Source organism: Ooceraea biroi, chromosome 2 (genome assembly GCF_003672135.1).
Source record: "Ooceraea biroi isolate clonal line C1 chromosome 2, Obir_v5.4, whole genome shotgun sequence".
NCBI classification, from domain to species: Eukaryota; Metazoa; Arthropoda; class Insecta; order Hymenoptera; family Formicidae; genus Ooceraea; species Ooceraea biroi.
In genome coordinates, this window is record NC_039507.1 from 7,887,491 (window position 1) to 7,909,908 (window position 22,418).

At 42.9% G+C, this 22,418-nt stretch overlaps 1 protein-coding gene across 2 annotated transcripts in view; it reads left to right on the forward strand.

The window, feature by feature from the left end:
- Positions 1-12,254: 12,254 nt before the first annotated feature.
- The window catches only part of LOC105276832 (protein gustavus), a 75,929-nt gene continuing 65,765 nt past the window's right edge, over positions 12,255-22,418 (forward strand). Inside the window, exon 1 of one of the 2 annotated variants that reach the window (XM_011334761.3) lies at positions 12,255-13,356. In XM_011334761.3, the coding sequence (XP_011333063.2) occupies positions 12,926-13,356 (431 nt within the window). In that variant the 5' untranslated portion in view covers positions 12,255-12,925. The remainder of the gene's footprint in view (positions 13,357-22,418) is intronic. The other variant, XM_011334760.3, reaches the window with a different exon arrangement.

Sequence of the window (22,418 nt, forward strand, 5' to 3'; positions counted from 1 at the left end):
ACCGGTCGAGGGCCGTCGCGCCGAGGCACGTCCGAGCGAACAGAAATCGCCGGAGCAGCGATCGCTCGAAGCGTCTCCTTGGCTTCGGTCAGTGCCTGGCTACGGCCAACTTTTCTTCACCTTGCGGGCGAACGACCGTTACGTTTTTTCGTTCCAAGGCTGACCGTATCCTTTCGTCGGACGCCTCTCCCTTCTCGAAACGTCGCGTCGCCTCGCGTCTAGGGACGAGCGATTCTCTCGAGATGGCTGTGGTGCGCCGGCGTTCCCGGCTGGAAATCTCACGGCAGTTTTTCAGGAAATTCTGTTGACGAGTCTCGGGAAAAGTTTCTGGCAATCATCTTGGGATGATTTAATGCCGTTGCAGCGCTGAGGCGGGCTTGGAAATTGCGCGTTAAGGAGTGTTTCTTAAAAACACTCTGTCCGAAAACATTATAATATAACATTATAATATTGAAAATTGATATATAATTGATTTTATACAAGGAAGTTAATTTATTGTACGTCTCGGTATACTTTGCAAAACTCTGATCAAATCGTCTTCTGCTTTTACTCTTCTCTGATCCTTTAGTATGTTTTTTCTTGCGAAACGTTTGCTTCATGGAGAACGTTCTCCAGGGAAATAGTCACCGAAAAGTTTTGTGAAAGCCAGAAATTGAATAAACGAAAAATTTTCCGGGAAGTTTGTCCCTAGCAAAGGTTTTTACAGAAAATTTTCCAAAGATGCTTGTATCGATTCGTTCCATACGACAAAATCTGGCTATTTCTGCTGTCAACACGTCTCTTAAAATTGTCATTCACGCGTCCAGCAACAAAAAGACAGTAAAATCGATACCATTTCTGATCTGATTTAGGAGGAAGGCCGAGATGTCACGGTTGAGAAAAGCAGATAATTATAAAAAAACATGTTTTGGTCCGCGGAAACTTATCAAGATTATCAACGAATTCATGTGGGTCGCTTGCGCAAGATTTTACGACTGACCGATAACAAATTAATTACCTCATATGTCTACGTAAAAATCCTTTTAACAAGTGTTGCTGCGGATAACAATATATTTCGATAAAGTTATTTACGACATATTCGATAGAGCTATTATGAGAATATCATGTTGAAAAATCTTAAGTCTCTTCAGCACAAATGATTTTCGTGATTTTCTTATATACTTGGTATACGCTCGACACTTTGTTCGCTATTAACGGAGTATACAAAAATGATTGAAGTCTAGTATATTCGCGCACTTTCTTCTGCTTCGAACTTAAAGCTCGCAAGTCCAGGGCAGTCCATAGAGCTGCTTGCATACGTCGAAAGTTTAGTAGCAACTGAAATATGGAAATATCGGAGACAACTTTTCTCGAACGGCGACGATGATCTGCATGTTTTATGAGTGCATTTCACGAGCGACTTTGCGAGGGACCGACGGCTATCTGCGGCTGATCTACCTCGTAACAGCCTCGATGGCATGATTGTCAGTTCAGACGAATCCGTCGACATCACGCAAACCCGTGATCCTTAAAGACCTGTACACACGCGATTATACTTTTCCGAAAATTGTCGAAAATTGCTAGTTCGGCCAGAACGTTGCATGCGCTGGCTGGCGTGAATGCTGCCGGAAGCTGTGTTGATGCGGTAAATTTGAAAAATATTTGGCAAAATGTATCGGGTTAACATGTAAAATCAATTTTAGGCAATCTATGATTTACAATAGAGAGAGATTAAAAAAGAATTTGCAACAAGAGTTTATTTTTCTGAGTTTATAAAAAAATTGGATTTGATAAACTAGAAAATTGCAGTTTTTGGTTCATTATTTAGCTCTATAATAATGCATATTATACTTAAATGTGTACAGTACATTGTATAATGAATTGATGAAAGCAAGATATGAGTAATCTATTAGTGATATATCGCTCCTAAAACGATTCCTTTCTGTTCTTTCGATTAGAAAGAACTTTTGCGGCGTATGCCGGTTACAATAAAGATGATTGAGTCTTTGGGTTTGCGTTTTCTTTCGTGCGTTGCCATCCCGTTTTGTAACGAATGACGTTCGGGTCCAATCGACTAATTGAAAAACGGTGAAATGCCGCGGCAAGAATGGAGGGGCGTCATTAGCAAATGCGTTTCGTGATTGAATTTTTCATGTATCGCAGCTTCATGAAACTTCACCAACCGGCACTTTGTTTATATTCGTACACAGCTTAATCGATAGCATTCCGCTGCTCCAATTAGCTAATTAAACTGTCAGTTAGTACGCAGCCGGTGTTTGCGACTCCTAATTAATTTGCGGCTCTTTATTAACATCTTCTGTAATATTGTAATACCGTTAAACAAAATGCAGTCCCACTAATGACGATATTTCGCGAAGTACATTGTAATTCATGCGAATTATCCGTTACATTTATCAATGAATATCAACAATCGCTGCAAATAACCGAAGGACTGCATCATAAATCGTCAAATAACTCGTGAAACTTTACATATTTATTCACAATTGGTGAAGATAAATTCTCTATCTCGAAGAAATATCGACATGTTAAATATAGATGTAGCGTTATTTTGGATTTTCGAGAAGATTGTTTTAAAATCCTTGATATCCTAGATAACTATATCTAGAATTGATTTCTTCTTCAGTACAATATTGTAAATATTTTGCCGTCTTAAATTTCTTACACAAAGACGTTATCTTTATATAGAAAATTTAAGTTGACTTAAGCGAATATCAAGCCTGGGCTCTGCGTTCGAAAAACTGTTAACTTCCATATCTCCATTCTTAACTTTCTTCCAACAGTGATGAGATTAACTGCACGCAGAAGCGATGCATTCTTCGAGCGTAGAAATTCGATATTGACGATCGCTGTGACCTGTACGCGGACAGGATGCAACGACGTGAAAATCAGATGAAGGCGACTTCGGAATCGAAGGAGAAAGCAGGATGAACAGCAGAGACCGATCCAGACCAGTGTCACGCTAAAGCTGCAGAAACGACAGATCTATCGAAGCGAGCAGCCGGCACGAGAGGAAAAGAAAAAGGGATGAGAGGGACAAGAGAGACGAAGAAGAGGAAGCCGAGCTAGACGGAAGAAGGTCGGAGAGGTTGCTCGGTGGATTTGCATTTTGATAAGAAATCTCGCGGAAAGTTTTCTGCGATCTCCGTCGTTCCCTATCTTATCCTATAGCATTCCGTAACCTTCGAAGGATAGGCGACGTCTTCCTGCCCTCCTCTGCTCTTCTCCCTGCCTTCCTTCTCTCATATCCTGGTCTTATTCTTACCTCATTACGCTGGATTAGCTTATCCCGGACGCCGGCGGATTCAGCTACCGCGACGGAAAGTTGTATCCCTATGGAAGATGTCAATTAAGGCGACGCGACGGTGGGAAACGCGGAAAGGAACGGGAAAGTTGGCCGGATTCGCGCGTTGCACGCGGAATCGGACTCCAATCTGAATTCTTCTCGGGGCGAAATCGTGCGCAAAACTTCGTCCGCGAAGAGTGTCTTCTCCGTTTCGTTCCGGCGCGCTCGAGGTGGGACGGTAATTCGTTGAACTGATAAAAGCTTGTAAAAGTTGTCTTTAATTTTAATTATAACGTTCAAATATATAAATGAAAAATAATTTCAATTTTTTTCAAGTATTACTCTAAGCAGTTATGGTTGTTACTGTCGGAAACATCAGGAGGAGATCTCATTTAGTTAAGATAACGAAATGTATGTGTATCACTAGTTATCCTTATCATTACGGCCACTTAGTGAACCTGCGTTGCATATTATGAATTTTTCGATATAAGGAAACCAGGTCACACCATGGAAGTCGTAATCTTTCACCGTGTTCTCGTAGAAACTTCCGCAATGTCCTATCTTGGGATCCAAAGTCTTTTTCATCACGATTGGATTAGCCGGCATGCCATTTGACGTAACTTCCGTTATGGAAAGTTACGATCTCCAGAAAGATGTCAATTAAAACTTGAGGCAGGGAAAAACTCTAGTGAGAACGTCCAACAGCGCGGAAGGAATAAAAGTCGGTTTTCCGGTGAATATTTCTCGGCGACGAGCGGAGGAACAAAGGACAAGGGGAGGAATATTAATTTCTTCTTTCATTCGGAGTTCGCGCCTTCTTGATTCTATTCTCGCGCATTCAACACGTCGAATTAGTCTATTGATTGATCCTCGCCGAACTCGTAAAATTTCGTAAGAATTGATCTTTTTATATAATCTCTAATGATCTCTCATATGATGATGATCTCTTCATATAATAATTTTGATTAATTTATTTTTCATTGCAGACACGATAAACTATACTTTACGTTAATTATCATATTAATTACCACAAAGTTTATTAAATACGGAAATTATTTCCTTTCATCTATAGTGTTAAAAATCACCAAGATTCTGCATTAGTTGCTCTTGTAGTAATAAATATTAATATATGTTAATTAATTAATAGTTAAATATTAATGAACATTAATAAATATTATATTAATATAATTAATATAATAATAATATATTTCGAAACATGCGTCAAATAATTTATAGTTCAGCCGTTGATTATTCGTCTTGTCATCGATTCAACATAACACCTTGCGTCATGAACGTCTGTCGACAATGAGGATCGACAGTTAGTCACCTCTGGCATTACGGAAGACGTGGCATTATCGCACGACGTTAGTTTTCATTATTATCGGCATTATCTTGTCGGCCGCGACGGTGTCACACACTGTTCGCTGTCCCGCCAAATATGGCAGTGACAATCCAATAGTGACCAAAACGAGAGACGAACGTGGCGTAGCAGATGTAACGGACATGCGAGGGATGTTGCAGAACATCTCCTCATTGAATTCCAGCATCCTTCGTCCATCTTGTAAAACGCATTTGCTATCATTTTTTGCTTATGTAATCGAATTTGTTTTAAATTAAAAAACAATTATTGTCACTATTGCCATACTTTTATATTTCGTTATTTATAAAAAAAAATATTAGAGCTACACGTTACGTTATGATAACGAGAAAGGCTTCAGGGAGGAATCGAAACGTTTAACTTTTACATAACTCGATCACTATTAGTCAATTATTTTAATTGCAATCGTGAAACAAGATTGAGGCGACGCATCGATTTGATCATTCGATTAAATCATTTCAAGTGTTAAATATATTTCGCTGCGGTCTCCGATATTTAAATCGGGAATCACAGCACGCGGCAAGTTATCGCCGGGATTAAGCGATGATATAAACTGGCATCTGCATGAATCCCGACCGGGAGACGCACCGATCAGACGACGGTGTGCGATACGATATAACTCTTGAGCGTGCGTGCCGTCCGCAAATCCTGTTGCCAATCCGCCGACAAATTCGATGGGGCGTCCCCCAATTGCGAAAAACCTACAAACCAAAGGGTCGAACGTACGAACGCCGTGCCATCTTCCCCGCTCGCTTCGGCCCCTCGCCCAACGTTCTCTTGGAACATTTTTTTCCCTGGACCATTTTGCGCGCACGCGTTTAGTTCCACGCACGTGAGGTGTCCACGCGATCGATGGCTGAAAAACGCGATGCATGCTACTGCTACCACTGCTACTACCGCTGCAAATTGTCTCCCCTTTCTCCCCCTTCACCTCCGTTCACTCCACGGTTCCGTGTATCGTACGCATTCTCGTTGCTGGATTCCCCATCCTCGCTCTCGGCGATCCGCCATTTATATTAATGAACGAAATCGTTCGGTTTTGCCATGCATCCCCGAACGTATTGATAGGTTTCGGTGTCGGTTACCCACCGGCGAGAACTAATAACGGGGCGCATCCGACGTTCACCGGGTATTCTGGTTGTTTATCCAGCTGAAATGAGAGGCGATCGCGTAATCGTAACTCGGTGAGAATTGTACGAGCGGTGATTTTCGTCGGATGAAAGTAACCGCCGCTGATTCCGGCAGTGATCAAGAGAGCGACGTATTTACGGACCTCTTGGAGGTTGCAGCGAGAGAGAAAGGGATGAGCTCTGCGGCAGCAGAGTATTAAAAAGTAATTGCAGCGTGTAGAGTGCAATGATAACGTAAATTATGAAATACCATTACGAGGAGAACCGTAATGCAGGAACTTTGAAATTAGTAACTTTAAAGAGAGAGTAAAACAACCGTGGCATTTATATGCGCTAAATTTGCGTGATAATTAATTAACAAAAAACCAACACGTTGCGGTGTTTATTATGTTTACAGTCTCTACGCTGCGATTGTCTTATTACATGCGTGTATTTGAATTTTTCCGCGAATTTAGAATAAGTGAGGTGTGAGGTATTTTTCGTAAGACGCAAAAAGCCAGGAGAATTAAAAGCGATGAATATATGAGAGACAGAGAGAGGAGTCATACATGGTACATTCTGTGTTGTATAGTCTATGCTTCAAACGCTGTTGTATGTAACAGCAATCTATCTGCGGTAACAACCCATCCAAATTGCGTAAATTTTCATTGCGGTTGAAGATCATCAATCGCTACCTCGATATCGCGACTCCATCAGACGTAGCATAACAGCAATATTGCCATCGTGTATTTTCGAATAAAATAGCTTCTACTCCAAAACACGGTGTGCTGCTTCGAAATTTTGGAGTACCGCGATACAGCTTCTCCGTTGTAAAATGTATATATATCCTGCTCGAACGTCCGGCACTCTGAAAAATGACGATGCCTTCAGCTCTCCCTTCGTTCGGGGGGCAAGGCAAAGAAAAAAGAAAGCAGAGAAATATGGAGAAACAATGCGCGGAGGGTGGATCAATGATAAAGAGAGACCGGGAAGAAGAGAGCGCACCTCGCTCGGGAGGAATGAAGAAGGAAGATTGAAGGGATGGGGCTGTTTTACATGGAGCCATTCACCCTTGGTACTTTGTGTACACCCTCGTCTACCCTTCATCCCCGTGGCTTATTTTCGACGAAGAAATCCCCTCGCTTCGATACTCTCGCATCGTCATGCTCGCTAACGGTGCGAAATTTCCGGCACTCGCGAAAGTATCGTCGAATAATCGCAATAACGAATTGTCTCGAGAAACTTTTAATTAAGAAAACTCGACGGAGGTGCGTATCGGAACTCGGCGATTCGATCTGTTCAAGGGCCTCATTCACAAGCGTGGCATTTCCAATGATCTTTCGAACGTCAGCACCGAGGGTAAGCCGCGGTAATCGCGTCGTCCATGCAAACGCGAGGGAAGCACCAGCTCAAAGAGCCGTGACAATTAAAGCGACCAGTGAGTTTTAATGGGTTAAGGGTTAAGCACGGGAGGCGCGAAGCGCAGCCGGACGGACGATGGAGCGTGTCGCAACGAGGAAGCCGAAGAGGAACGCCGTCGGCAGCGACGGCGCAGTGTGCACCACGTCGTCGCATCGTCAGGGAATCTTACGTGCGCGAATGCGCACCTCGGTCGGAAGAGTGTGAGGGCGAGTAAACGACGAGCGAGCGAGCGAGCGAGCGAGCGACGAGGGAGGAAAGGGTGGAGGAGAGAACTTTGTGCGACGGATCGATAGGGGGTGCTTTCCAGTGGTGCGCATGCGAATACGTGAGCCAATGGTCGCGCGAGGGTTCTACCGACGACGCGAGTCACCCTCGTCGAGAGAGGGATGCAGAACGTGGGAGGAAGGCCCGATGCCCCCAGGGCCGTCGGCGAAACCCCTCGACGAAAAATGTTGCACTCGGCTCGGGCGTAATTTTTTGAAAGTTTTAACGAGTGCTCCCTGATACGCGCGTAAGCTTCACGCGTGCTATGAAAAATTCATGGGAATCGTGAATTAGTACTAGGAATTGTAGATGGACATTCACGAGCAATAATCACGTTCGATATAAATTTCGTCACGTTATGCAGAAGACCGGATCCGAGAAGTAAATATAGCAAACTAAACTTGGATAAACTCTAAATAGAAATCGTTGCAACGTGAACCAGTTCAATGATATTTCCAGAATTTGATCGGTTGTCGTCGTCCTATAAACGCGTCCTTTGTGATTCTGGACATATATATATGTCAGGGACTTTAGCAGTAATTCTTCTAATTTAGAAACATCATGTATATGTACTGATATTGATGCATAGTAGTCGCGCTGAAATTAATGTGATCTTCTTACCGAAAACAGATCGCGAACATTGCCGGAAGAGAAACGGGATATGTCGTGCAATGACGTGAGTGAGGAATGATTTAACGTGGTCATTGCCAAGTATATCTAGTCGGATGCAATGACTGATACAAAATTGCGTTTGAAATAGCCGAGTTTATATAAACGTAGCTATCAATCGCCGAAGTATCAGTATGCATTTCCGCGCGCATGCACACACACACACAAAACTTCTGCATTCGAGGATACGAGTTGCGCGCGTGTAGCAGCAGATTTTCCCTTTCGCGTTGTTTCCGATGTCAGACGAGGATAACGACCGTTTTGTAAGGACGTCACGTTTCGGCGTAACGCTGGGCATGCGGATTTCTGCATCCTTCGCTTCTTGCTACTCGCATGCAGGCTTGCATCGCGAGCTTCGTAATTATACACGGAAAAGCAATATTATATTTCCGCATCCTTATTTGATTTCTTAATTTCGGTTTCCTTTCGATGCCGTACTTTTAATACCGTTACTTGCTTTTAATCGGCGACGTGTTTCCATCGAAACGTTATTTACCAGCTCACGACGGTAACTTGATACTTGATGCTAAAAGTCGGTATTCGCTTCGGTACCGCGATGCCGATTAACGTTTCCGTGACAAGACACGGTACGCGCAGATCGCGCGTGTGCACTTGCCGCGAGTATTCCGCTCCGCGGCAAATTGGCCGGCGATGAAATATCAATCGGCAGTATCGTCGTACATAATTATTGCCTCATCAGCCGCGGCGGGCGCCGCGCGCGCGTTACCGGTTGCAACCGGTAGAAATATATTTACGGTGGAACGGAGAACGTTGCGCGCCTACCGGTAATAGGCGGTTGCTGGCGACAGCATACGTTCTCCTGTGGCAATAATTGAAAATCATCCGGCGTGCCGCGCAGCTCGCACGCTCGGCATTGAAAAGGGCTCGCACAATCGCGTATCGTTTGCGGACTCGGGAGATCGCTATCGGCCGGCGCGATCTTTTCTTTACCAATTAGTCTCTGCCACAACCGACAATTATATGCCTGCCTGAGACTCGGCACGATCGCCCATTGCCGGTTGCGAGGAAGATACTCTTGATCTTCGCCCGTGATAGGATCGATCGATTTAGCGATCGCCGACGAAGGTCAGCGCGACATGTTCCGTCTGCGCTGCAGACTCGACGAGCTGAGTGCAAAATGAGGGAAATGTCGCATATATCGATTCGTGGTTCGCCAGGCTCGTTGACGGAACGCGGATCTCGAACGCGAAGTATGACGAGTACATAGCGTGTAATAGCGTATACGCTATGTGTACGTCGCGCGCAAATGTGGAACGAAATTCGCATGTAACGTTGCGGCCGTGGAAAGAATATTTTAATGAAATATGGTAAGAAAGGATACGTGGCAGCATGCGCGGGTGGTAATTTCGTAATTTGTAATTTCTTTTACGTAATTTTGATTACAGCTTTTAAATTATTTGTCCGTTTAATTTGGCATTTATACTTTCTGGACAAAGCTGACGTAAATATCATCAATCTTTAAAGGATTTGCAATAGTAGAATCGATTAATTTATTATCAATAAAGAAAGTTTGACGCGTTTTCCTTGAAGGAGTCTTCTTTTATTTTCTTTAGTATTTATCAAAGAGCAACGAATGATTGCTAAATTTTATACATTGATCGATCCATCTTCGACGAAATATCGATAACCAGAAAAACTTATTTGTGCGACGTAGATGTGAAATGTCAAACTGACAGTCTCACTTCTGGTCGATAATTACAGTTACGTATTTTCGTAGTGGATAATAAGTCAGGATTATATGTATATGCTTGGGAAAATGCTTACGCATAATCGTTATTCTCGGTTATGAAAGTTACTCGCTTTCGATTTTCCGCAGAATTGCAGGCGTATGTGACCTTAACAATCACTCGGTATACCAGTGATCGATCTGCGTTTCTCGCAAGAGAAAATTAAAAAAAAAACCAGACGTCCTTAAGATTTATTCAACGTACCTTTATCCTTTCTCCACGAGGGAAAGTTAAATCGAGAAATTAATAGCTGTTTATGCTATTTTATTCGATCACATGACGCGTTTAATTCTATCGAGAACGTGTGAATGACAGAATGATATGATGCATTACGCGGATGACACTCGTCGGCATTTAAGTTGATACAGACATGTATTAACTATTGAATAAACAAGTTGAACAACAAATATTGCTTGATGAGGATTACAGCGCAGCGCTCTGCGGACGATGTAATTCTGCCTTGATTAATAGGTTAATCAATTGAGCGGTTAATTAAACCAGCTATACTACGTGCATACATCTAATATCTATACTGTACTTACTGTAGTATTGCTAATATTATCGAGAACTGATTAATGGCGAACGTGATATTGTGATACTTGTGTCAACTTTATATTTACGCGCGAGTTTATCGGACATTATGATGCGTTCAAAATGCAATCAATATTATAACGTCAGATGGGATATTTCGCATAAAATCTTTAAAATCTTTTCACGTGAAAACAAGTTCTCTGTTCCAACAAATTTGTCAAAAATTTATATATATTTTTTGGATTTTAGTGTGCACATATCTTGCAGAAAAGTGTGGAGTTTTTTGACGAAATGTGCGGATATAAAAATCAACTGTTGATCGACAAAGTGCCCTTGATTCGTGATGCACCTGCACAAGTTGCGCAGCGTGGGGCGAGCAGGTGCGAACGACCTTCGCGATCATTTACCCTCTTCCCCCCTCCAATCCTCCTGCGGAATTTCCAAGTGTTTTGGTCGCGGTGCTGATGCAGGTGCAGTGTCACTCTGGGCGGAAAGATATCAGACTAACGGCACTGTGCGGACACGCATAACCGTATAATCGAGATTTCATGGCTGATTCGTGCTCATTAGCGGCGCTACCAGCGACAATTAAACGACAATTGCGGTCAATCGATTGAAAATTGTCGCGAAATTCATTGACAAATTTATGCATTATTATGATCTTAATATTTAACAAGCAGCGCGTTGACTTGCATATTTATTGTTTATCGTTAAATGCTTTGACTCACTATCGTGATTCCCTTATGACTCAATATTTATGATTAATGTTCGTAATTAATTTAAATTTTATTTTATTTAATCTTTTATACTTTATATATTTTATACATTTTTTGTATTTTTTCAGCGCGATCTTGTAGCAGCAGAAAAATATCTCGTATTTTTATCGTATTTACATCTTGAGGCGATTACATTCGCGCGGAAGGTGTCGACACATGATGCGGACGCACGTCTGCACAGGCAAAAAGATACGGTATTTAGTGACGACGCGGAATCATAATAACGGCTGTGATGATAGCGCAATCGATAAAGAAGATAAAGAAGGGGGGAATCCGCGAAAGAAGGCCGCCTCTCACCTGCGTTTCATTTATTAAGCTTTTCGCCGGAGGATTCTCTCGCGAAAGCGGCTAACGAAATTTCCATGCGGCCGGTCTGAGACGTTGGTGATTGTTGCACTGACATTTAGACGTTGCTAAATGAACCTCTACTGCTATTATACGCAGTTCATTGGCTCCTCGACGGCTCCTCAAATAGATAGCCGTTTAATTATCCTGGCGCTTTTTCTCTCAGGCGATAGTGTTTAAATTTTGTCCGAGATCCAACTATCCTAATATCCTTTGAGTGGCATGTTAGCCACCTTTTGCCAATATGTATTGACGTCGGGGGCTGATTTATGTTTTCTCATAAATCGCGAGCACCGCTCTAGCCATGCATCCAACTCTGAATTAATACGCGCCGGATTGTATAATGACGATGATAGATAGTAAATGCCGTGGGATAGCTGATTGATGCTTTTCGTCATACGATCTGACACGATCCCATCTACCGATTCACAGCTTCTTAGCGTTACTAGACACTCGAATCGGTATCCATCTACGACTCTTCAAGAACGCATCAAGTTATCAGCCTGATAGTTCGAATCGGTCTGAAAATCGGTTGAGAAATTCGGCGCATCCGTAGAATCGCTCGAGAACGTAAGAACCGTTGACATTTTCGCATCCTAGCCGACACCTCTCTCACGGCCTTTCTTTGAGACAGCCCTGCGGCACGTAAATTGCGCGCGCAACCCGGTTTGAAATTCGTGGCGCGCCGCGGAGATCCTTGGGGGCTGCGTTCCTCTCTCGCCTTTCGTTCCACGTCCGTTCGTTGGGTTCGTTCGCTCTCGCCCGTTCGGCTCCGGTCGTGGAAGTCGATGCTAAGGTCGGAGTGTTGTCGCGCGAGAAGGGAGTGTCGGCCGCCTGTCTCGCCGCCCTCCCGGTCCTCCCAGTGATCCCGAATTTCCTCGCGCGAGCACAGGCGCTTTCCGCCCGAGAATGACGCTCCCGGATCCGGTCTCACCCGTCTGCTACGCCCGGCATTGTTCGCGAGCGAGCGCGCTGGATCCCTGATCGGGAAATCCGCGAGAAAGAGCCGGGGGTTGGAACTCGCCCTGAGCAGACCTCGCACCGTGCCCTCGCCGTGGGTGTTTGTGTGACGCGAGTGCGCCGGACGCAACGAGCGCACGGAGACTATGGATCGCCAACCGCGTTCGAACGACCGCGCGTGGAATCGCTGATGAGCGTCTCGTAGACCAGCACGCGCTACCATTTAGTCTTTCGGTTGTTACGTTTCGTCGCGAGCGAGAAGAATCCCCTGTCGTGGTCGTCAGCTGCCTTCATTGAGCGACCGGCACGTATATCAGCACGCGTTCGATTCAGCAAGATCCTCGGTCGTCCGCGCGGAGAACGAGAGGGATCCTTGAAACGATGACGGCGAGACGCGTAAGCAGCCGGTAGCTCGTGCTTGGCAGGGATGTCCTCGTGACATGTTACCCCGTGACCTTGGCTGGCGCAACTACAACGTCCTCCGCGGAGAGGGTCGTCTTCTGGTGCGCGGATCGAGCGGTAACACGAGCGGCCGATTGGTGTCCTTCAATCCGCGCGAGATCGAGTACTGCCTACTGCCGCTGGTGCAGGTGAAGCCCGACTTTGTGATTCCATATGTGCTTTGCTGGCGGGTACCAGGCGCGATACACCGGATCCAGATTAATCCATCGATCTTGCATCATCATCACTATCAGCAGCAGCAGCAACAACGGCATCAACAGCAACGTCATCGCTACCAGCATCGCCAACAGTGTCGGCGACATTTCGAGGCGATATCACGAGCGCGTCCTGCGCCACCGCCTTCGACGGAACACTATCCTGCGTACGGCGCGCAGCGTGACAGCCTTGTGGATTCTAGTATGGAAACAAGGTGAGCGATCCAGGCATCAGATTGTTGCAGCAGATCGTGCGAGATCGTCCGGGGTTTCCGCGGTGTTCGTAATTCGGGCGTGGCGCTCTTATCAAATAAGACGCGTCCGTGCGAGTTTGCATAACAATACTGACTCTTCCACGACGTTTTAATTAGCGTTTTAATTTAATACAAGAGCTGCTTCATCCTGTAATTACATATTAAGTTATCTTCTTTTCCTTTATGAAGATGTACGTTCACGGCGCACGCATAAATATATGGAATTTGGTGAACGACGTTTGAATTTCGTTTAACGATGTGATTTGCATTTTCATGTGACAGTTAAATCCCGCGATCTATCAGGAACCCGCGATTCGAATTTTTTTTGATTTCTTAAAGTCCTTTTTCTGATTTTTTAAAGTCGGAATATATTCGTCTGGGAGACGTGCACACGCGCGCATAAAGTCAGACGAATCTTGTCGCCATCGTAACACGGTCGCAGCTTTTTTGGACGCGCGACGCGTCAGTTCATTGCCCCTTTCCGTACCTTTGTGGCGCACCCTTGCCCGACAGCGGAATAGAAACATTTCGTCGTCACCTCGGCGGTGGGAATCCAACACCGCGCCAGGTGTTCCGACAATAGCAAAGTGTGTGCATTCGCCGATTAGAGTATCGCGCGGTCAACGTTGCCCTCGCGCGGCTTCGGATTATCGGATGTGCATTGTGCAATTATATCGCGTTCGACGTCGGGTGCGCTCGCTAATTGAAGGTATCGGGATTTACGAGACGAGGAAATGCTTCTGCGCGTAAATGGCACACGTCGCGATTCAAGCGAATCTCGCAGGCGTTCTCCAGCACGTGATTCCGCTAGTGGAAAAGATTTCAGGAATATGCACGATCTCTTGTCCAGAGATTCTTCCCCTCGCACAGAAGAAGGACTAAATCGAGCTTCACCGCTGTCGCGAGCAGCTCTTTTCGAGCTCCGTTTCACGACGGTGCCCGCGCGCTGTCACTGACAAGCTGCGACTTCCTACGAAAATCTCAAATTATATGTTAGAGTGTGTGTTACGTGAGCACAAGGAAGAAGAGTATATCTATATATGAAATATTCATTATAATTTTGACACATGTATTATGTCGATGAATATATCGTAATTATCTATGTGGCGTTTTCATTTTAACGTCACGCTGAAATGCAAGAATTTAATTTCGTTCAGCGGAGAAAACCGCGAGAGACACAATTTTGCAGTCGATATTATCTCATGCATGATAGTTGATTGCTCGCAAGTGCATAGGAACATTTGTCACGATGCAAATGTACCTCATTGGTAACATGAGATTGCGGTCCATCGAATCCCAGAAGAATCACGTATCTTTAGCTCGCCGCGGGGCTCTTCTCATGAATCCGGAATGAAAAGGTCGATCACTCATAAAAACACGGTTACCCAGATAAAAAAATCGTGAGAAGCAGGGAGTTTTGTGCTGACCGCTCTCGATCGCGATCCATTTCCAGCCGCTGAACTAGCGACCTTCCATCGCGTAAATATTTCGCAAAGTTCGAATATATAAATATTGCCACAATTTCTTAAGCTTTTACCTCGCAATAGATGCACGCGAGAAACATTAACCGCGCTATTTCCAACTGCATAGCTTCAATTTTTGCGAGAATCAAAAATCGGTTTATTACACACAAGAATCGCATTTCGCATCGCGGCACCGAGATATTTATGATTCGTAATGCTGTTTACACTTTTAACTCTTCGATTATATTATGTTACTGCACAGTACAAGGCAAAGAAATTATTTATTGGCTGGATGTATTTTTCCAGCGGTTCGTATGTACTAGTCCATAGTTTCTCTCCCAAGTGACACAAATTGCTCATATCGACGTTATGAAAAATATAAACGCAGATGTTCCGCAATGACTCGACGACAGAATCGTTATTTATTCATTAAAATTAATGTATTATTATTGTACGGAGGCGAGTACATTATGCATTTGCGACATTAAACAGTTCTCCTCATTTAATATTACATACGAAGACAGACAAATCGGCATCCACACACATGAAGCGACAAGAAAACTCGAAATGTCACGTATTTAAAAAGGACGCGAACTTTCGCTCATTTTGTTAATCTGTAACGTATAGATTCTTGCGAAGGAACAATCGGGCATACGTTATTTGTCAGATATCACAAATTAACGGATTTCGTGAACTTTTCTGCGAAATGGCGGTATCTCTTCATCGCCGAAAATCCTGACGAACGATCGCGGGGACTTCTCGCAAGAGAACTCGCAAGAGATAGCGCGAAAAGTTTTCAAAGACGATGCTTCTAGAACAAAAAAGTGGCGTGCTGTTACATCCCAGAATCCTTTTCTATCTCTCTTCACCTCTTTTACTCCGATATTATTGACGATAAAAACCCTTGGATTCTCCGGAACCTCGATGCGTGAACCATCAGAAACTACCCCGTAAAAGAGAATAACAGTCGAATATGAGAAAAAAGGAGCGTAGAACGCTCGACGATGTCGCGCGCCGCGACGTTAGATTTAATTTAAGCATCAGTCCGAATCTTGAGCGTCCTCACGATGCCGCATCGCCCACATTCCCGCCGACTTCTTCCGGGAGAGTTAATACCAATGGCAACCACGACTCTCAGGAACCGAAAGACGCTCGTATCTCGCTCGGGTTTGTCTCCATTAGTGATATGAAATGCTTACTGCGCCAGTCTCTCGCGCTCGATAAAGATAGATAAAGATAGATTAAATGTAATATGTGCATAAAATTACGATTTCTACGAATTTTTATCGTCATATTATTCTTATAACAGCGATCGTTGCTGAAATTCATAGATGTTACAACACTCGACTGATTTCTTTGATATTTATGGAGAATGTGTCCTACGATTTTTCTTATGTGGCGAGCACGACGGTCTCGCACATTCACGAGGATTGCGAAACGCCGTTTGATTTTACACGCCACAACTGCGAACATCTGCGAAACTTATTTAGAATTATGCAGTTCCTGTGTACGACTCGTGCACCGCGACGTTTGCTTCCCCGCTTTTTACGCTCGACCATACGTTTCCGAGACACGCACTTACACAAGGTGCCAACAGTCGGCCATTTCTCATTCATAAATTATTTATTTCGTACAAGAGGGACGAATGTATAGTGAATGGCTGTGAATATTACCACAATTACACAATTGCACCCTACAACGCACGATAAAAACATTTTCGTAGAAGTGGGGACACTTGGAACATGAAATGAATCACTACAAAAGGGAAAGACTAATAAATGAAAGAAAACAGCATTTAATATAAATATCGCGTACGTGTATCATCGAATCATTCGGTGACATTGTATCATTACTTTAAGGTACCTACAGTTCCACTGAATTTGTTGGCTTTGAATTGAAAACCACGCAAAATTCGGGACATATAGCCGCACGAATATTTGGAGTTCAAAGCCGCGTGGCAATTTGCGTCACGTATGATTTAACCGTTTTTCACGCAAAACGAAATATCGAACCGGTCATATAAAGCAGATTGTCCTCAAAGCCGTGTGCGCCTCTTTATAAACGTTTCAATTTACATTTTTCTTGTTTTTACTACTTGTCCAATTATGCTCGTTTAAGACAAATTATCGCGTTCATCATCGCTCCGCTCAACCTCTGGTCCTCTCCCGACGTTTTCCATTCTCCTGAAAAATTCGGGCTACAATTCGTAAACCGGTCCTCGGCAAAAAGAGTTCCGTGTCGAAAGACAAACCTGCAAACCTGACCGCAGATCGGTTTCCTGAAAGATCTCCACGTCTTCGAGTCCCTTGAAGCTCCGCAAGACGTTTGCACACTTTGAAAGTTTGGCTTGCCGATGTATAGATAACTTTCATACTGTATACGGCTTTGGAAATAAATCTGGAGATTTCATCCAGAGAAAAAGTTAGAAATCTTTGAATGGCGATATACGATGTGTCTCAGTTCAATTATAGAATTTGGAGTCATTTTCGGATCTTCCCGCAGCGAAATCTTGGCAAGATGCCACCATGTTCTCTTACAAATTCTTTACAGACAGACTCCTAGTGTACCGTGATCAATTCTAAACTTAAATTTTATTAAAGTTCTAGTTAAAATAAAAATTTAAACTTGATACAATCAAAATAATAAGATGAGTATCCATATCTGTTTTACTTAAATTCTAACAATTCTCTCTTTTAATATACAAAAGCTTAACTAATAGAACTTAAATTGCAACTGCTTTAGTTAATCATATTTAGGAATTCTTCCTAATTTTATTTTTATCGTCTTCCAAAATAGTTTGATTGATGGTTTACTTACTATTTAAATCCTCTAACTTTTTAACGAGTTTTCTATCAATCTTTTAGAGTGTGTTACAATTCTAATTCTTTCGTAATTAATGTAGCAGCTGTTTTTGGTTTTATTAATGTTTGATTTGAAAAATAATGCAACTTTCAAGACCAGCATGAGAACCACTGTATTAAAGCAGACGCCTCGCGATGTTGCCGCACCTCGCAGATCCCACTCCTCTATCGACCGGGCGGCGTTGCCAGCTCCTTTTCCATGCCCCTTTATCGCCCTTTCCAACGTAGCCCTCCCCTTTCTCTTGCTCCTTCCTTGTCTGTCTTTTTCTCTTCACCGATGGTTGCCCATATTTCTCTCTTTATCCACTTCGAACTCGGAGCCCATCGTGGCTAGAGGCTGTTCTCCCTTTTTCCCTCCCTTTTTCCTCTGTCCAGCTATCTTTTCCTTCTTTTCGCATTTCCTTCTCTCTTTGTTTCTCTTTTCTTTCTTTCTTTTTTCTTCTTCTCTGTCCGCCAGTTTCACCTCCTATAAACACAGCTGTTTCATCTCTTCCTAGGACAGATGCCGCCGTTAAGTGCAACGTCACCTTTATTGTGTCTTTTTCTTCCTTCCCTCGTGTCTCCTTTTCTCTCTCTCTCTCTCTCTTTTGTCTCTCTCGTCCTCTCTTTCTCTCGATTTGGCTCTTTGCATATCATTCGATAAGAGCAAGATGATCACGAAGAGGTTGTCCGTCGATGACGAGATTGATTTCCTTCGTCTTCTCTCCATCCCTTTTTGGAACTAGCTTGATGCTGTCAATTTGAACCTCCTGATGTTACATCAGATATTTCGTACATCAAGTATTTCATGAGAGGTTCCAAACTATCGGAGTAGATCGAACAGCTCAAAGTTTCTTGCTTACACTAGTCGGCCAACTTCGATGTTTCTCCAACGCCTTTCGACGCGTATCGCAAATGAAACATCGCGAGAGTTAAAGTTCAACTGAAATTGTACGTATATAGAATAGAAACAGTTTTATCAACGCCGAGTTCAGCTGGATTTTAGTGTCATATATAAAAATACTCTAGATTAAATTTTTGGAAAGACAACATCAGATAACAATATCAGTTCAAATATTCAGTTTCGATCGCGTTACATCCATTTAATTTAATCCATAATATCTTTGCCACACTTTTGCTTTTCCGATTTTATAATCTTCTATTTTTCGATTATTATTAAACGAGAATTATCTTATTGCATTAATTCCGTATTACTTTTACGTACTGCTGTGCTGAATTTATGATTAAATATTTTATATTGCGTTCGTGCGATTTTATTTTTGAGATTTTCGGAAAAGCTCTCACGAAGCAAGCTCGGAACTTAGTCCATATAATCTATGTAATTTGTGAGAGATGTGTTTTTCATCAACTTGAATCCTTCGAGTTGGTACACTCGAGGCTGCGTTGGCCTCTCAAATCTGCACCTGCTTGTCTTTCTTCAACTTGTTCGGTATTCAACTTCGTGATTCATCGCAGACATCATTCAAAACTCGGTGGAGGTCGAAGGACATTCCAGATCTGGATCGGTTTCCGTTGGCGTCGCAAAGAGGAGGAAATAGTTCCTATAAGCGTGACATAAGCTTCTTTCATGATGTTATTTTATTTATGAAACTTTACAAATGATTATAAATACTGTCGAGAAAATCACGAGAGCAAATGAATTTATGAGCACGGATATCGAGAAACTCATCGCGGATAAGATCCTTCTGTCTCAGTTCTTTACCCCGACGTCTATTATAGGGCTTATGATAATGAGAAGACCTATATTCCTGCGGATTTCTTTTGTGTCCGAAGAAGCTCAAGGCGTTTTACTTGGCGCTGTGCTTATTGCAACCTTATACATTATGGAACCCCGGAATGATGAGCGAAAAACTCAGAGGAACTTCAATCTTTGAGAAAGCTCGATTAACATAAACTGAATCCAGCTAATCCTCGCGATATCTATGGAACACGTAGTTGATCCATATCGATAAGATCCGTTTACTTTGCAGAAGATACGCAGATTGCATGTTCCGCCGAAAAATTCATTACTTTGATCGTAGATAATAAAGGATCGACAAATGAAAAAGATACATCGTCTTGAACTATAGCGTAATCGGCGACTTCGAAACACCATATGCTCCTTTCCCAGCGCAATCAAACCACGTTCTTTTCCATGTGAAATCATTAACGGCGATGCCAGCAACGTTCTCGCAATTCGCATAACGTGAATCTTGGATTACGCGGTACATCATACGTTTCTCCTCGTTGTGCTCACAAATCTTGATGGCTGTTCCAGAGATTCTCGACCCATTATCCACCGAGGTAGTAACCACAGACGAATCGATTCGGGGAACTAATTTGTCTTTTCAAGTTCGGCCCTTGTAACGAAACGAAGGATCGAGTGTTGGACAGCGGTCCTGTTAGGATTTATAATACATTTTCGAAAAGCGTCCAAGTAATCGTGACGTGGCGGCGAGATTCGGGGCAGGTGACGAAATTTTTAATTCTGCCGAAAGATTTATTTGAGATGCAATCTGATTCTACAATGACGTGGCGTTCGTACGTTAAGTCGCATGCATTAAAGCAGTTTATAATATAATACATAGTTCGCCAGTAATAATTTGCTCCATCATACCTCAGTTATCGTGTGGCTTTTACGAAGAGCTAATTGGTCAGCAGTTTTAATTGATCCGTTCCAAACCGACCGTTTATCGGCCGTATGAAAAATGAAAGGACGCGATGGGAACCGTATCATTTATGCGAACGGCCACGCGGGAATGAAAGACCCAAATGTAAATCCGGCATGTTCCACCTCAACCCAATGACCGCAAATATACCGGTACATTTAATATGATAATCGACGGCGTACGCATACCTGGAGCGCGAGCTTTGGCCTGTCTGAGAACATGAAAACCGGTTTCAGTTCCACGGCGATAAGGACAGATTAAGGTTGATTCACATTATGCGACATGACACGATGCATACCTGCAGTGACGCAGCGAAGTGACCCTTGTGAAGTTAGCCCCCCATTATTTAAAAACTTAATTTTTTCTTGACGTTCTGCATAGATTGCCAATAGTTTTAGTTCTTGATACTTTTAAGAAATAGTTCCGGCCATTAAAGGCATGAAAATCAGTTTCAAAAATATGGGGGGCTAACTTCACGTAGCCCCCCACTTTTCGAAAAACACATTCTTGATCGTGCAAAATTGTTAAACTTCTTTTGTTAATAACTTTTTAGTAAACAACGACCGACGGTTAAAACTTGCACAATGTTACTCAGGAGGTTGACCTCTATAATATATGTCAAGGACAAGGTGATAGGAGGTGGGTTCGCTAATCGGTAGATTTACCGATACATTTTATTAATTATTTTTTAACAGGAAAATATAAACATTTAATCATCGGAATCCGACCACTGCTGATTTCAATTTTCGCCCACTGCTGCGGTTCTAAAGTTCCGTGTATCACCATGACAAGACATGGAAGAAGTCGTGGGATCGAATTCGTTTCCGTTCATTGCCGACCGTGACATGCGTCTCTAGCGTATCATATAATTTCAGCTATTTCTTATCTCCTTCCTTCACCCCGGTGGCTTGGTGACGACTTCGCCCCGGACACAATTTTCAAGTTTGGTCGCTCATGAAATATTAGATATCAATGAAAATGAAAAAAACTTCACTGGATTCATGTTCAGCATACATACTCTTTAGAATCACCTTACCACGAGATTTGGAGAGAAAATAATATTTAAAATATTAAAACTATTTGACGCGCAAAACATTTCACTTTTGACAACCGAAAACATGTTTGTCGTAATGAAAATCACAATATGACGCATAACTTCACTAAACTCCGTTGATCATGTGGGCATCATACGCGGCATTTACAATATTAATGGCGAGCCCACGCGACGTACAGATTTTGAGATAAATGTAGTGACGAAGCCGCCCCGGTGACGACTTCGCCCCCGTCTCCCCTATATACAGGGTGTCCCGGGTTTTAACCGACAAACTGCGGGAGCATATTCTACTAGTGGAAATAAGAAAAAATTCTTATATCGAGTTTGCTTAGAAATGCTTTATTACAAAGTTATAAACCAATATTGAAAAGGAATATGAGATAAGTAACAACGGAACATAGTGTAGAATTTGGAAGGTCGAAGATGTTTATGTTACGTGTATTCACATGTATTCATGTTCACTATGTTGAAACGATTCAGTATGATTGTTACTTTCGCAACAGTAGCTGTTAGATTTCAATCGTCGTGTCAACTAGCAATTACTATCAGAATGCCAAAAGTGTTTTCAAATGAGGAATACACTGATACTCATTTCGTGTACGGATTCTGTGACGGGAATGCACGAGCTGTCGTACGAGAGTATCAACGTAGATTTCCTAACAGGAGAGTACCAGATAGATTTAAAGCAACGAATTACTAATTCAGTTACTGAGATGCAAGAAAATTTTCAGGAATGTCGTACCGTAACAAATTCTGTACTACGTCGATGTCTAGCTTGTATCGATGTGCAAGGACAACATTTTGAAATGCGTCACTAAATCATTGCGTAGATAATTTTTATTTTTGTGAAAAAATCCGTTGTTACTTATCTGATATTTCTTTTCAATATTGGTTTATAACTTTGTAATAAAGCATTTCTAAGCAAACTCGATATAAGAATTTTTTCTTATTTCCACTAGTAGAATATGCTCCCGCAGTTTGTCGGTTAAAACCCGGG